The 13,468-nt window shown below is 41.4% G+C and overlaps 3 protein-coding genes and 1 non-coding gene across 6 annotated transcripts; 1 reads left to right on the top strand and 3 right to left on the bottom strand.

The window, feature by feature from the left end:
- Positions 1–162: 162 nt before the first annotated feature.
- Positions 163–2,192, bottom strand: LOC118415678 (DNA-directed RNA polymerase II subunit RPB3-like). The gene has a single exon (XM_035820411.1). It carries the CDS (start codon positions 1,954–1,956, stop codon positions 1,129–1,131), a length of 828 nt encoding a protein of 275 aa, XP_035676304.1. The 5' UTR covers positions 1,957–2,192; the 3' UTR covers positions 163–1,128.
- A 422-nt stretch (positions 2,193–2,614) lies between these two features.
- On the bottom strand, positions 2,615–2,685 carry Trnag-gcc. Its single transcript has one exon. It is a non-coding gene; the product is annotated as a tRNA-Gly (tRNA).
- A 298-nt stretch (positions 2,686–2,983) lies between these two features.
- LOC118415676 (major facilitator superfamily domain-containing protein 3-like) lies at positions 2,984–7,546 on the bottom strand. Of its 2 annotated transcripts, none has more exons than XM_035820407.1 (5): positions 7,461–7,546; positions 6,042–6,970; positions 5,572–5,725; positions 4,963–5,072; positions 2,984–3,932 (listed from the first exon to the last, which is right to left on the bottom strand). In XM_035820407.1, exons 2-5 carry the CDS (start codon positions 6,958–6,960, stop codon positions 3,640–3,642), a joined length of 1,476 nt encoding a protein of 491 aa, XP_035676300.1. In that variant the 5' UTR covers positions 6,961–6,970; positions 7,461–7,546; the 3' UTR covers positions 2,984–3,639. The 2 variants fall into 2 exon arrangements, with proteins under 2 accessions (XP_035676300.1, XP_035676301.1); XM_035820408.1 differs by having other exon boundaries at positions 7,366–7,493.
- A 216-nt stretch (positions 7,547–7,762) lies between these two features.
- On the top strand, positions 7,763–13,404 carry LOC118415675 (inositol monophosphatase 1-like). Of its 2 annotated transcripts, none has more exons than XM_035820406.1 (4): positions 7,763–8,197; positions 9,242–9,549; positions 10,987–11,540; positions 12,155–12,283. In XM_035820406.1, exons 1-3 carry the CDS (start codon positions 8,129–8,131, stop codon positions 11,534–11,536), a joined length of 927 nt encoding a protein of 308 aa, XP_035676299.1. In that variant the 5' UTR covers positions 7,763–8,128; the 3' UTR covers positions 11,537–11,540; positions 12,155–12,283. The 2 variants fall into 2 exon arrangements, with proteins under 2 accessions (XP_035676299.1, XP_035676298.1); XM_035820405.1 differs by having other exon boundaries at positions 7,764–8,197; positions 10,987–11,504; positions 12,155–13,404.
- Positions 13,405–13,468: the final 64 nt, after the last annotated feature.

Here is a 13,468-nt window from a genome sequence, read left to right as displayed (position 1 = left end):
TGAAATGAGACTTACAAGAGCCAGGATATCAAAGAGCACAAACATCTTCAGTATCTCGCTATTTTGGGGCCTACTCTGTATAGATACTTTCAACAAAGTTAACCTCCTTGATACATTTAATGTGCAAACTAAACGATTTTATCAATCAAGCTCACACATAGGTCAATATGCCATTTTATTATAATTTTCAAGAGGGTCGCCAAGAATATAATACATGTTCAAGTTTTTCTGTCAGACTAACATATAGTAAAGTTGCTGCTGAAACAACAAAAAACGGAAAGTTACTTTTTTTTTAACTTTAAAAGTCACAAATTACACAATATTTATCTAGTTAAGCAGAAAAGTATGTTTTCTAGACCAGACATTTCAAGCTAAGCCAACTTGTTACAATAATACATACTCTTTCATTCTGTTCACCAAATCATGGTGCTTTTCACAAATCCAACTTGTGCCTTTTTTTTCACTATAATAATATTCCATATACATCTTCCACTTCTGAAAAAAAACAACCTTGTATTTGCTATGGGACGTTGCATTGGAGACGTGCCATTTATAATTGATACAGGGTCCTCCCCAGAGGATGGAATAATGGTGTGATATCAGATATCACACCATTTCTTAGAGTCATAGAAATGACAAAACTTATCTGTTATGGCATTCAGTCCTGATAATTTTACCCCTTAACCAACAAGACGTACATGACCTGAAGTCAGGGAATGTGAAAAAGCCAGCATGGGTCACCTACGCATACACTGTCTAAGCAGAAGTTTGGCTCTGGCTGGGTTGTGACTTGTGACCTCCTTTTGATGACATTCCTTTACTTTTGGGTGGGGGCTGGTTTATCAGATTTTCTTTCTAGAAACTAAGAAAGCCTAACCTCTACTTGGATAGTAACTGAAAATTCTGACCAGTGCCCGAGGGACTGCCACATTAGAAAAAATAAACCAGTGAATTTGCTGTAACTAATTTGCAGCTACGCACTCTGCAGATATCCAGGTGACACTCTTGAGGTCTCATTCATGTGGCAGTCTAACTCTAAGGGAACCTGACAAAATAAAGAGAACAACAAAATCTTCAATCTTGCAAAAATATAGTCATCATAACTGTCATATCAGGAAGTTCAAAAGTCTAGCTGATGGTCAGGACATCACTCTGAATCTCGTGACTATGCTGCGTCTGTAAGTCACTCAGTTTCTTCTTCAGAATACTCAGTCCCGTCATAACGATGTTCTCTGGCCGCAGCGCCCCCGTGGACTCAACGTTGATGTAGTACTTGTTGGGCTTGCCGTCTGGGTTGAACTGTGCCTGCGCTGTCTCGTCGTCTAGCTCTGTGTACTCGCTCTTTGGCCACTCCTCCGGCTTCGGATAGAGGGTGTGCCGAAGAGCGTTGTCAGGATCGTACTCGAACGCGACACCCGCGGTGGGGTTCCACTTGGCGTGCTCCTTGGCGAACCCCTTCTTGGCGAAGGCTCGCAGTTTCAGCTCCTGGCCCTTGCGAAGCTTCACGATGAGGATGTCGTCGGCTTCGCCGTATCCCGCTGTCTCGTCCTCTGCTCTTCGTGACGTCACGGGCACCACGCGGGGGTTACTGGAGATGAGGTCACGCGTGGTCACGTGGCGGGTCTGGTCGTCCGTGCACTTGACGTCCAGCGTCAGCTCGATGGCGCAGTCGGCGCAGAACTCGGCGCAGGTGCAGTCGCGGGAGTACTGCATCCTGTCCACGATGTCATCGCTGGTCAGCGGTATGAGACCCACTCGATGGGCTATGAACTCGTCATGGAGAACCGACGAGTTTGCCTCCAGCTGGACCCAGTCGATGGCTAGAGTCGGCACCTCGGCGATGAAGATCCTCCTTACGGCGTTGGCCATGGACAAGTCGGTGTCTTCGATCACGAATTTGACATTTTCATCGCTCAGTTCGGTCAGGTGGACCTGCGGCTGGTTGGCGTACGGCATCTTGGCTTTGTTCTCAACAAGTTCCTACTCAGTCCTTCAGAATTATTCAGGATCTATGCACTCTTCTGGAGAAAAATACGAAACAAAAATACCTTACGTGGCTCCTGTTGCTTCACACAAGAGCGGATAGTTGGCTGTTGTGGTTAATTCAGCAAAATAAAAACTGCGCAGAGAATTTTCACATGGGCGCCGCCATCTTTGACTCAGCGGAGCGGGAAAATCGCTTTCAAAGGCCCGGATTTGAAATCAATCCGCTAATCAAAAGTAGTGCAAGTATTAAAAGAAGAGCGAGGATATTGTCTGTAGTGGCTAAAGTATCACTCAGTATTAGGTGAGAAGGGTTTAAAATATATGTAAGATGCATAAAACAGTGGTTAAAGTGTACTCTATTTTCCGAAACATGCACAACTCAACCTCCAGCAAGCGTACTACTAAACTGTCTAGAGTAGTGATGCGGCTCACATTTCACATGGCGACCTCTTGCGATCACCGAAATTAGTGCACGCAAGAAAACAAAATTGAATGCAAAATTTGCGAAAATACAACGAGAACAAATTACCAATGACTATTTGATGTTGCATATATGCACAATGTTTTTATTGTGCAAAAGGAGTGGTAGCAGTTCTGCAAATTGCAGCGAAAAAAAATCAAAAGAACTTGCAACGTCCGGGAATCGAACCCGGGCCTCCCGCGTGGCAGGCGAGAATTCTACCACTGAACCAACGTTGCTTCGTTATGTAAGGTGGCTGAATAAAAGACTTTAAAGTTAATTTGTCAGTATATAAGTCAATTGTTTGCAATTTTACTATAGTTAAGGACGCTATATAGAAATTGTTGTCATAATGATGTCTCGTAGGTAGTATGGTAGTATTAGCGTACTTCAATAGTTATATAGAATGTAAGTAAAGGAATTTACAGCTTTTGTATCATAGCTTCAGTAATCTGCAATTTTCTTAAGCGTCAGTAGATGGCGCAGTCATAAAGTTGACACCTACTCACCACCTCATGTAGCAAGTGGACACCTGGATTGTAATGGTTGATCTTTTATTTTATTTCAGAAAGACACATGAGTACAGAGCCAGAAAATGTTTAGAAAATTCCTAAACCACAAAGCAAAATGAGTAAAATTATAATCATGTTTTTCCTTCAAATTCTTCTGAAGTTTTAGAGTGTCAATTTTTTAGGCAATGATCTTTTTGAGAAAAAGTTTTACTGGAATAGGGTTAACGTTACTCAAAAATAACTGAAGAGTGAGACATCTAAATGTATGGTACAATTATTTCCCACACTTCATAATATAGTTCAACCCAGGAATGACTACCTGAAAGATAAATAATATACTAATATGTATAATCATAATAAAGTAAATAAAGCTCCATGAAAATAAGAGTAATAGAGATACTACAGTAGCTTCCTCACTTTAAACAAATAAGATAAAACTTTGTACATTTTCATACACATTCGGAATTACTACTTGTAAACAGTATAATGGCTAGGTTGTTCTGTTCTGGTCCTTAACAGTTGTAACATTAACTGTAACGTTACAAAATAAATAGAATAGCACAAATATATCTTTCAATTCAATAATGTTACAGCTCCATAGCACATGTAGGTGTCACTTGACTCAGTAACCTATTGACTAACAGGCCATTAACCTATTAGCTTACTCATTTTTGTATTAGCTTACTCATTTTTGTGAAAGTTAATAGGACAGTATTTTAGCAGAGGCATCACACCAACACTCAGGAATGCGAAGAAGACGTACATATTAAAGTAGCCGAAGAAATCAGTAAGACTTCCCGCGACTGTCATAAACAAAAGTTTCCCCATAACTTCGAAGGTGGCGAGAGAGGTGTAGTGACTGCCCAGGATGCTAGAGGGAGCTTGTCTGGAGCAGTGCATCATGGTTGTGAACGTTGCCGTGGTGATGACCCCGCCCACCAGTTGTAGCAGGCACATGGAAGCCACCGCAAAACCTCGAAAAAAAATAATACAAAATTTCAAGCAATGACTTGTACAAAAATATTTGGACTGCTCAAGGAGATTATACAGACATAATTCTCCCTCTGTAATCTCCTTGGTCTACATTGGAGGAGTACTACACTTTAATTAGAAAGAAAGGCAGTGACTACAACGTATTACATTAAATTTGTCAGGCTAAGTCGTTTTATGCTAAATTCAGGCTCCACACCATATGTAGCATACAAGAATTGTGATCTACATTAAATCTGCATAGTCCTGTTACAAATTACTACCATTATGATACTAATGAATAAGGAGCCTGAAAGCAACAGACACATGATATCATGTAAACTTCTTTCTTGATGCATTTTTCACTACTTGAATTTTTCAGTAGGTACTTTTTCAATGGACGCTAAACCGGATCGATAGTGAGAGAGTGAGTGTGTTTTCAAAATCATGCTTTTTTTTTCTAGTAGGTGTCACTAGACTTTTCTACACAAAAGTCCAGTAACCCGAGGCCATGATAATTATTCCTGTATGCTTGGCTGACCACCTGTAAACCACTGCCTATGTGCTGGATTCCAAGAAGCCTACACCTGTGAAGGTTAATCCATTTGTCATGCAGGTGTCACTCAACTATCATTCTCACCCTCGCTGGAATGTGACAGGTCATCAATTTTGTACCAGTTACGTTTAATATACTGTGATTCCTGATTATTTCAATATGCTTTAAATAAGTTTAATAATAATATTTATGTTCACGATTTTGACAGTGACGACTGAAACGTGAACTTATCATTACTAATAACAAATAAATCGCTGCCTTTTTTTTTCTCACACATGCAGACATCCTGAACATTTTGTTCTGAGAACAAGTTAAATTTTCTCAGACTGTTAAAGTTTTGTACCAAGAAGACAACAAAGATTTACAACATCATTGTTATCCAGGAAAGAAAAATTGACTTTGGGCTTACTGAAACATTTTGAGTTCTGGGGAGAAGTTTGACATGAAGAGCATTTCAAAACTGACTATTTTCAACATACCATATGAATACAACAACTCCCCCGTGTTCCCCTCCCAGATAACCACCATCTGCAGGATTATGGGTAACAGGCGTAACGTGAAGGTCAAGTGAAGAAGGTCAAGGGGCGTTCTGAAACATAAAAAGATTCTTCATTTTCAAAACCTAATCAACAAAGAAATACACTGTCATAAAATACATTTTCAAGTTATCACAGTCCTTTTTCTGTAAAGTAACTCAGAGCCACAGTTTGCCTATATTTTGTGTGCCCATAATTAATCAATGGGAGCCGGACTACAGTACTCAGCATGGAAGCAATCAGAGAAGCAAATCAGGCCAAGAAAAATGTGAATACCAGGCTATGTATTTCTAGAGTCATACATAAATATACAAATATATGTCTAATTCTTGCAAAACCGGTCGACTACAAACAACCACGTTGGTTAGCAAGTGAAAGTATTGAGCCAGCGGTCACTATGGAGGATGGTATTCAGGCTACAAACAACTAGCCTGGGTGCCGTCCAATTGCTAATGGCCGGTACGAATTGGATGGTACCCAGATCAACAAATAACGTTAGGAAATGATGAACACTTCTTTCTGGACGAGCCAATAGCCTTAGTCCTTTCATACCTGTTGGAGTGTCCAGTGAGCAGCCATCCCCCCAGGAGTGACCCAACAATGGACAGTCCCTGTCCCACCACCCCTGTCCACATCCCCACCGCTCCCTTGGGAATACCTTGGTCCACCAGGTACAGGGGGAACATCCCGTTGGCACCTTGTTCACCTGTGGAGAAAAAAACATGGTCTTAAAGAATCTTGGAGATGCTTATCATTTCTCCTTTATAGACAGTAATCGTTCATTCCTTCTTTCAATTTCAAATTGCATTCAAGTTTGCCTTTCAATAAATAAGATTGTGTGGAAATTCAAGCAATTTAAGTGTCGATTCTTTTATTCATTTATTCATTTGTTCAATCAATTCATTTACCAAAGTTAACTGATATTTGTATTGTAATACATTGCACACTCTATCATAAAGTATTTTACTTTTAATAGTCAGAGATACTTTAATATTAAAACAATGTAACAGTATGACACGTACCTAACTTGTACAGCAAACAGTACACAATCATCCATCCTGTCCCAGGGCTCCTCAACACCTGCAACATCCACCAGTCATCTTCTCTTCCTGTTCTTTTCTTCTCTCCATCTGTACTGTCAACAGGTCTGTGATAATCAGCTCCTTCTGTTTCCTTGTTGCACATTTCTTTCAGGTCCTTTGTGTGACTTGTAGGGATGTATCCATTCATGTTTGATTCACATTTGTTTCCTGTTTTCGTCTCAATATCTTTACAGTCCCTGTTAGACTTAGACTGATAGTTCCTGAGGTAAGTATTCTGAAGTTGTGATAGTTGGCACACCAACACTATCGTGCTAAGGTAGGTGACACTTAAGAAAAGAAACAAGTGATGCCAGGCTACGTAGTCACTCAGCCACACCAGTCCACCCCCACCAACGATCGACCCGAGCTTGTAACCGACGACCTGTGCTGTGTTCCCCTTCCCAAGCTCGTCTGCACTCAGTATCGCCACCGCAATTCCGTCCACCGCGATGTCTTGCGTGGAGGCGAAAAAGTTCATGAAGAACACGACAACGCACAGACTCAGGAAGTGTTCCTCGTCGATCGCAGCTCCGGCGAGACTCGCAAGCATCAGTCCCGCCATGCTGATGAGCAACCATGTTTGTTTGCTGCTGTACCGATCGAGGAGTGGCGCCCAAACGATCTTCAGTAGCCATGGCAACAGGAGAAGCTTGATGAAACCGAGGTTGGTGAGGGAGACGTTCTTCGCGCGTAGGTAGATCGGTAGAAAGCGGGCCTGGATGCCATATGGAAGGCCTTGTACGAAGTAGAGTGTGGTGAGAATGGGGATATTGGAATGAGTGAATGAATGAAGGTAGGAGTGGAGGTTCCCCATGTTGGTTTTGTCCTCTGCTACCTTCTTGTCAGCGCCATTGCTCATCAATTGAGATCTAGTTAAAAGAAAAGGGAAGTACCAGTAAGAAAACTTATTGCAACCTTCACCTTCACAAGTGTTTCAATGTAAACAGCAGTTACGTGATTACAACAACTGATGAAGTTTTTAGTACCAAATTTGTTCTGCTATATAAACAGCCTTTTAGTAAGCTGCATGGTGATGATGATATAAGCCCCCCATATAAAAACGACAAAAAGTTGTCAAAATCCTTAAAACAATACAGGAGAGGACATTCAAAATCAAACAGTGTACGCAGACGAAAATTATTTTCGGCAAACCGATTCCTGAACAACCATATGTTACCCTTTAACTTTCACTTTTGTAGGGTATCGACACATATGCCATGAAGTAAACTCATGATTTTACAACGTTCTCAGGAAGAAACATTACCCAAACCGTCTATATCTTTCTGGCTGCTTGTTTGTGCTTTGGAACAGCCTCAGTGTTCATTCTAAACCACTACAAAATGCGAAAAAACAACAAACCGGCAAGACACCGGCTAGTGTCGTCTGCACGCCGCCATGTTGGATTTCACCCACAATGCTTTGTGACCAGGTGTGCATTTGGGACATACCATTTGGATTAGGGTATTTAAATCCCCCGGTTTGTTCGTTCGTTTGCAGGTTTATGCTTATTTTTCATTAATACAAAGAACGTCAATCTCGACGCCATGTATACGAAAGGGTTGTTATGTTGTTCGTGTTGAAAGAAAATTGAATGAATTACTCTTCCTACTTATTAAATTAAACAAAAGAAATTATAAATCATAGTATCGCCCACAGAATGGGCGTGACGTGTACAGGTAAATGTTTGGATGGGTTTACCTGTCACGGTGACGCACAAAAGAAGATGTTCAGCGGCTAATCATCTGCTACTGATGGACCGTTGCCAAATTTGGTGTGACCTTTAACAATTATTCGTTTTATGCTAATCAGCTATGTGACTTTGCTAATCGACAACTTTCTGTCCCAGACAACTTTTGGCATTTGGAATTATATCTTTGAAGTCTTCCCGTCGCTGTGCCCCCCTCCCCACGGATATCGTGCTCGCAATAGTAACGATCGTGGTGACATCTGTTTATTTGTTGACGGACAAAAAATCGTTGTTGCGGAGAGGCTGAGCTGACACGTAGAACAGGCGACCCGGTGACAACATGGCAACTTGCGAGCTGCTCAGTTCTAGCTCGTCTCAGTACAGTACCATGGGCAAATTCAGTATCCAGGTGAGATAATTTTTTTTAGCGTTACACATTTTTCTACTTTCTTGTCTTCTTGTTTCGCTATTGTGGCTGTTAAGTTGTAGAAACAGTAGCACAAGGAGGGTATTTTTCGAGTCGAAAATTTTTATTTCGAGTCGGAAAATTAATTTGTCTACAAATTCTTTGTATTTTTGTTGAGAAAACCCACCGTGCTTGCGACAGACAATTTGCTGACCCGAGAGATTGACATTGGCAATTTACCATTACTGCAAATTATGTTGTATTCGATGAAGTGATTTATACTGGTTTAATAATCACAGATCCCGTAAAACTTATGATATAATATCCGTGTGTATGTCTTCTTGAGGCTTTCTTTATTCTTTGACATCCAGACAGTATTTCAAACCTCAACTAGTTAGCTTCAAATCCTTCTTGTCCTGATGTGAGTTAATACTCGGTCATGGGTGTGGTCTCATGAGCAAGTAGAGTGGAAAGGCATTAGTCTAGAGGATACCACCCATTCAGAACATAAACAAAATTTGATAGAAAAGTACAGCCACACCAAAACCGCAATATCAAGCTAAAGAAACGAAAACAGCAATATTTTCCCGAATAATTCAGTAGAGGGCGGTTCTCTGACGTATACTGCTCTACATTTAATATTCTGTGTCTGCTCGACTTGAGTCCTCAAACTTTCTACATGTATGTACTTTTTTGTAGAAAGACAATTCTGTTGCTTTTTATGATAATTATTGACACTGTTATAGGGTATATTGGCTATAATGATCACAACTTCGTATAATCTAAAGTAAACGTTTGTGCATATACGGTTTATTTAATATATATAGCCTTACTCACTTGGCATGGAGTAACCGAATGGCTTATTTTACGGTTTAAAAACATACAACATCTTTTGAAAATAATAGGGGTCCATTCCAGTGTAAGTGGGTCGATCAAATAAAAAATGCTATCTGGATAAATGTAGCTTGTACTCTTCAAACAAGCCTGGTGCGCTATGGGGCGGTATACAATATACAATATAAACGTTAACTTTGTTTCATTTTTTAGGGATCCCCTGTCATTGATCAGTTGCCGGAGATGGTGTCATCTCCCTCAAACGTCAACAACAACGTAGACGACACGACTGTTACCAAACAGCAATCGGAGAGGGTACAGGTTACCGACGAACAGAGGCGGGTATGGCTCGGGGCCGCTAAGGAGGCAGCCCGCATGGCCGGGAAAGAGGTGCGGTCCGCCTTCTACAGGGAGAAGACGGTCACGATGAAGTCTTCCCCCGCAGACCTGGTGACAGAGACGGACCAAAACGTCGAGAAGGTGGTGTTCTCTTTCTTCAGAAGAAAGTTCCCTACACACAGGTAAGGACTGATTTTCAACAAGTAACGTTAACGCTACATGTTAACTTGTATTCAAATATTATATATAATAGTAGCCAGATTTATAATGACGATGTTGCAGCTAGAGAGGAACATGTATGTAGTGACCACTAGGTATACTCCAGTGTCTTGAAGAAAACAACTCTAGGAGTAGACAGCGGGCGTCCATAAAAAAACTCAGGCAAGAAAAAGAAGATCCCCCCAAAGTAACCACAATTACCATGTACCAATTGTCGTCATTCAAATGTGATCACTAGTTATGATGAGTGTCTGAAATATCTAACGTTATCTAGTCTGCGAACGGGGATAGACTATTAGAGCTTTTGCATTAATAGACTTACAAACATGAAAAAGTAGATTCTTGGAAATCGACCTTTCAGTATTTGGGAAATTAACAACTGGAAATTTCCGTAGCTTGCTATGACATGACCTGACCTCAGATTTGTCGATCCTCACTCATATGTTGGAACTCGATATAACATTTTTTCAGTTATTTTCAAGTCTAAAATTGAAGTTACAATAATGTCAGTAAGGTGTTTGAAAGGATATCTACGTTTATAGTATTTTGACTCACATGAGTAGCCACCGAAAGACTTTAAAGCATGCCCCTTGGTTACACGACTGTTGTCATGGCTTAACAACAAACGACATGTCCATACGGATGTCACGCAGTAGTCATGCCAAACCTGTCTGACAACACGCACTGTTCACGTGATACCTACAGAACTGGACAGGTTTTGCCTTAAGGCGCGGTTTAAGAATTAAACTCCCTTTCACTAAATCCAGCGACCAGAAGTTTACGTAGTTGAAACGAACTTCATTTATGCCGAAATTTTGTACAAACGTGTTTGTTTTGTTGCGTTTCCACTCATACTTTTACATCATGGATCACATTTAATTACAGTTTCCTACAGTAACATCACAGAATGATATTGCAATGCGAATAGATGATAGTTTAGACTAAAAAAATCAGTTAGATAAGAAACTTGGGGTTGTCGATGAGTGTATTATACCCGGGTACATGTACAAATGGCATGGCAGATGAAGAAATCGCTAAATGAAATCCTAAAGTTAGTTGCCATAAAGATACAAGTACATGTATAATGACTTTCATGAAACCATTTGTGGCCACAAAATAAACTTCATCAATTTCACGGTTGAAGCGTTTTTGTATCTCACAGGTTATAGAACACACCACATTAGTTTACATAAAATACTACATTTTCACAGTTAAAACGTTGTTTATCTAACGAACAGATCTAGATTACCGAACATACTACATTTTCATTGTTGAAACGTTGTTGTATCTCACAAGTTACTGAGAACATACTGCATTTTCACAGTTAAAACGCTCTGTGTATCTAACAGATTACCGAACACACCACATTCAGTCACAGTTGCAACGTTGTTGTATCACAGGTTCATCGGCGAGGAGACGACAGCGGCGGGCGTCCCGGTCGAGCTGACCGACGACCCCACGTGGATCATCGACCCCATCGACGGCACCAACAACTTCGTGCACAGCTTCCCGTTCGTGGCCGTGGCCATCGCCCTCTCCGTGAACAGGGAGATAGAGGTTGCGGTGACGTACAACGCCATTCTGGACGTCATGTACTCAGCTGCGCGAGGCACGGGGGCGTTTCGGGACGGAAAACGCATCTCCGTCAGCGGGGCGACGGATATAAAAGAATCCCTCATCGTCACGACTGCCAAGAGTTTGCTGACGCCACAAAAGATGGAAAACACGTTCCACAACCTGAGGTCCCTGCTGGAGCAGGGCCGAGGGATCAGGAACCTCGGGACGGCAGCGCTGAACATGTGCCAGATCGCCGAGGGCGCGGCCGAGGTCTACTTCGAGTTCGGCATCCACTGTTGGGACATGGCGTCCGGGGCGCTCATCATCAGGGAGGCCGGGGGAGTGGTCTTAGATACGGCAGGTGAGCCAAGCTGTCTGTTGTCTTCAAGTTGAAGAGGTTTGTTATGAATCCACCAATATACAACTCGGACAATGATCAAGTATTAGAACCCCACCCCCCAACGGGGAAGTGTAATAGTCAGGGGACAGCCTCATTCTGAGAAAGTGCCATGCTGGCATTCCATGTGTTGGAGTCCTGGGAGTAACAATAAAGACATGTAAGCTCTGCAGTTTCTGACGTCCGCATCAATAACGTTAACCTTACCCATCAGTTCATAGCAAGGTTGCGGCTTCAAACCAAGAGTAATGATACAGTATGCTTTTTCTTGCTTAAGTCAACACTTCGTACTTATGAAAAAGAGTGTGGAACTTGAACACAGGCCACTACAGCCCCTTCTTGTAATGCTTGCACAACGGTGTGGCCCAAGGGCTATAGAAACGGAGATGGGCCGTATACGCCAAACGATGGGAGAGATATAGACATACAGTACTTTAACATGGTAAATGTAGCGATTTACAGTAACAGAAATTTACTCTCAAATCATCAGTACACTTCTCCAGTTTTGTACTAAAAATTACTTCTGGTTTTCGGATTGCTAATTTTCCTAAGTGCCAAGCTGGGGAGTGTGTCACAAGCAATATTATGTAAAGAACTTCATGTTGCTTCTACAGGCGGACCGTTCAACCTGATGGGACGGTGCATGCTGGCGGCCTCCAGTATGGAGCTTGCGCAGACGGTCGCCTCCGGGCTGAGGCATGACCACAAGAAGCCAGACACCGAGGAACCTGTTTACCTTCGATCTGCCAAAGACTGAGGACACAACAGTGAACCGTTTTAGAAATTTTGCATGAGTGAATATGACACAACCACATCATCATGGGCCGACGTACGATTTTGATAGCCTCCAAGCAGACGTGTTAGCTGGATGGCAAAAGATAAGAATTCCGCCGACCGGTCATTTCACTCCTAAGCCAATCAACTCCTCGTTGGCTTTATTCATAATTTGGCCAAAGTCCCCCTTTTCTATTCGGTCAGGCGGGAGTCTGTTAGTGACTACGAGTAGGCTGTGGCAGAGCCAACCGCTTACTGAAGGATCCTTTTCGTCACCAGAAAGATGGATTTTGTACGACACGAAGGACTGTCCTAATAAGAATTCTACTGATTTATGATCATCGCACAACGTCCGCTCGGTGAATGCGATCTGACATGTAGATATATAAACTGCACGTCTATCTGAGATAGACACTGTGTTACCGTCTGTGTACGTAGAAATTGTGAACGTACAAATGTCTAAACTCTCATGTATTTATTCACGAGCTGATATACTACAGTCAGCCAAGGTATAAAGAGCCATGGCTAACAGGGTTGGCCTTGGATAAGAAATACATACACATTAGATGACAAGTCAGGTACAATGATACATACATGTATACAATTACACAAAGGATGATACAAGGTATTTTCATAATGCTACCTGTTGAGCTATAAATTTCGTCTTAAGTACCACCTCTTTTAGTACTACCGGTTTAGCTCTACACAGATAATAGGTCCACGTGTATTGGGTGGAAGTGCGTTCCACAGTTGTATAACTCATAAAATAAAGTAAATATAGCATTAAATATAATATATCAAAGAGAGCTGACACGAGTAAAAATTTCTGTGAAATTCTTTCTTTAGGAAATTCAATCTCCTTGAAAATACAATTTATTCATGTATATTTTGAAGCTAAGTCTGTAGTTTGACTGTCTAAAGCCAGTAAGTTGATCGTATCGGCCAGCATGTGCATGAGGACATGAATCGTTTTCGAACGATTTCATTCTACATATTTAACAGGGTCTACTATTATATCATAAACTATATATCTATTCAATATCATGTTTCTCTTGTTTCACGAAAACAATAAAAGATGACATAGAAATGATATACACGCTGTTCTTGTGGTCCTCTCTCGTCTTTTGTTTGTCACTTAAGGAAATCTAGATCTG

This window comes from Branchiostoma floridae, chromosome 5, assembly GCF_000003815.2.
Source record: "Branchiostoma floridae strain S238N-H82 chromosome 5, Bfl_VNyyK, whole genome shotgun sequence".
Classification (NCBI taxonomy): domain Eukaryota; kingdom Metazoa; phylum Chordata; class Leptocardii; order Amphioxiformes; family Branchiostomatidae; genus Branchiostoma; species Branchiostoma floridae.
This window is presented reverse-complemented; position numbering and strand designations above follow the sequence as displayed.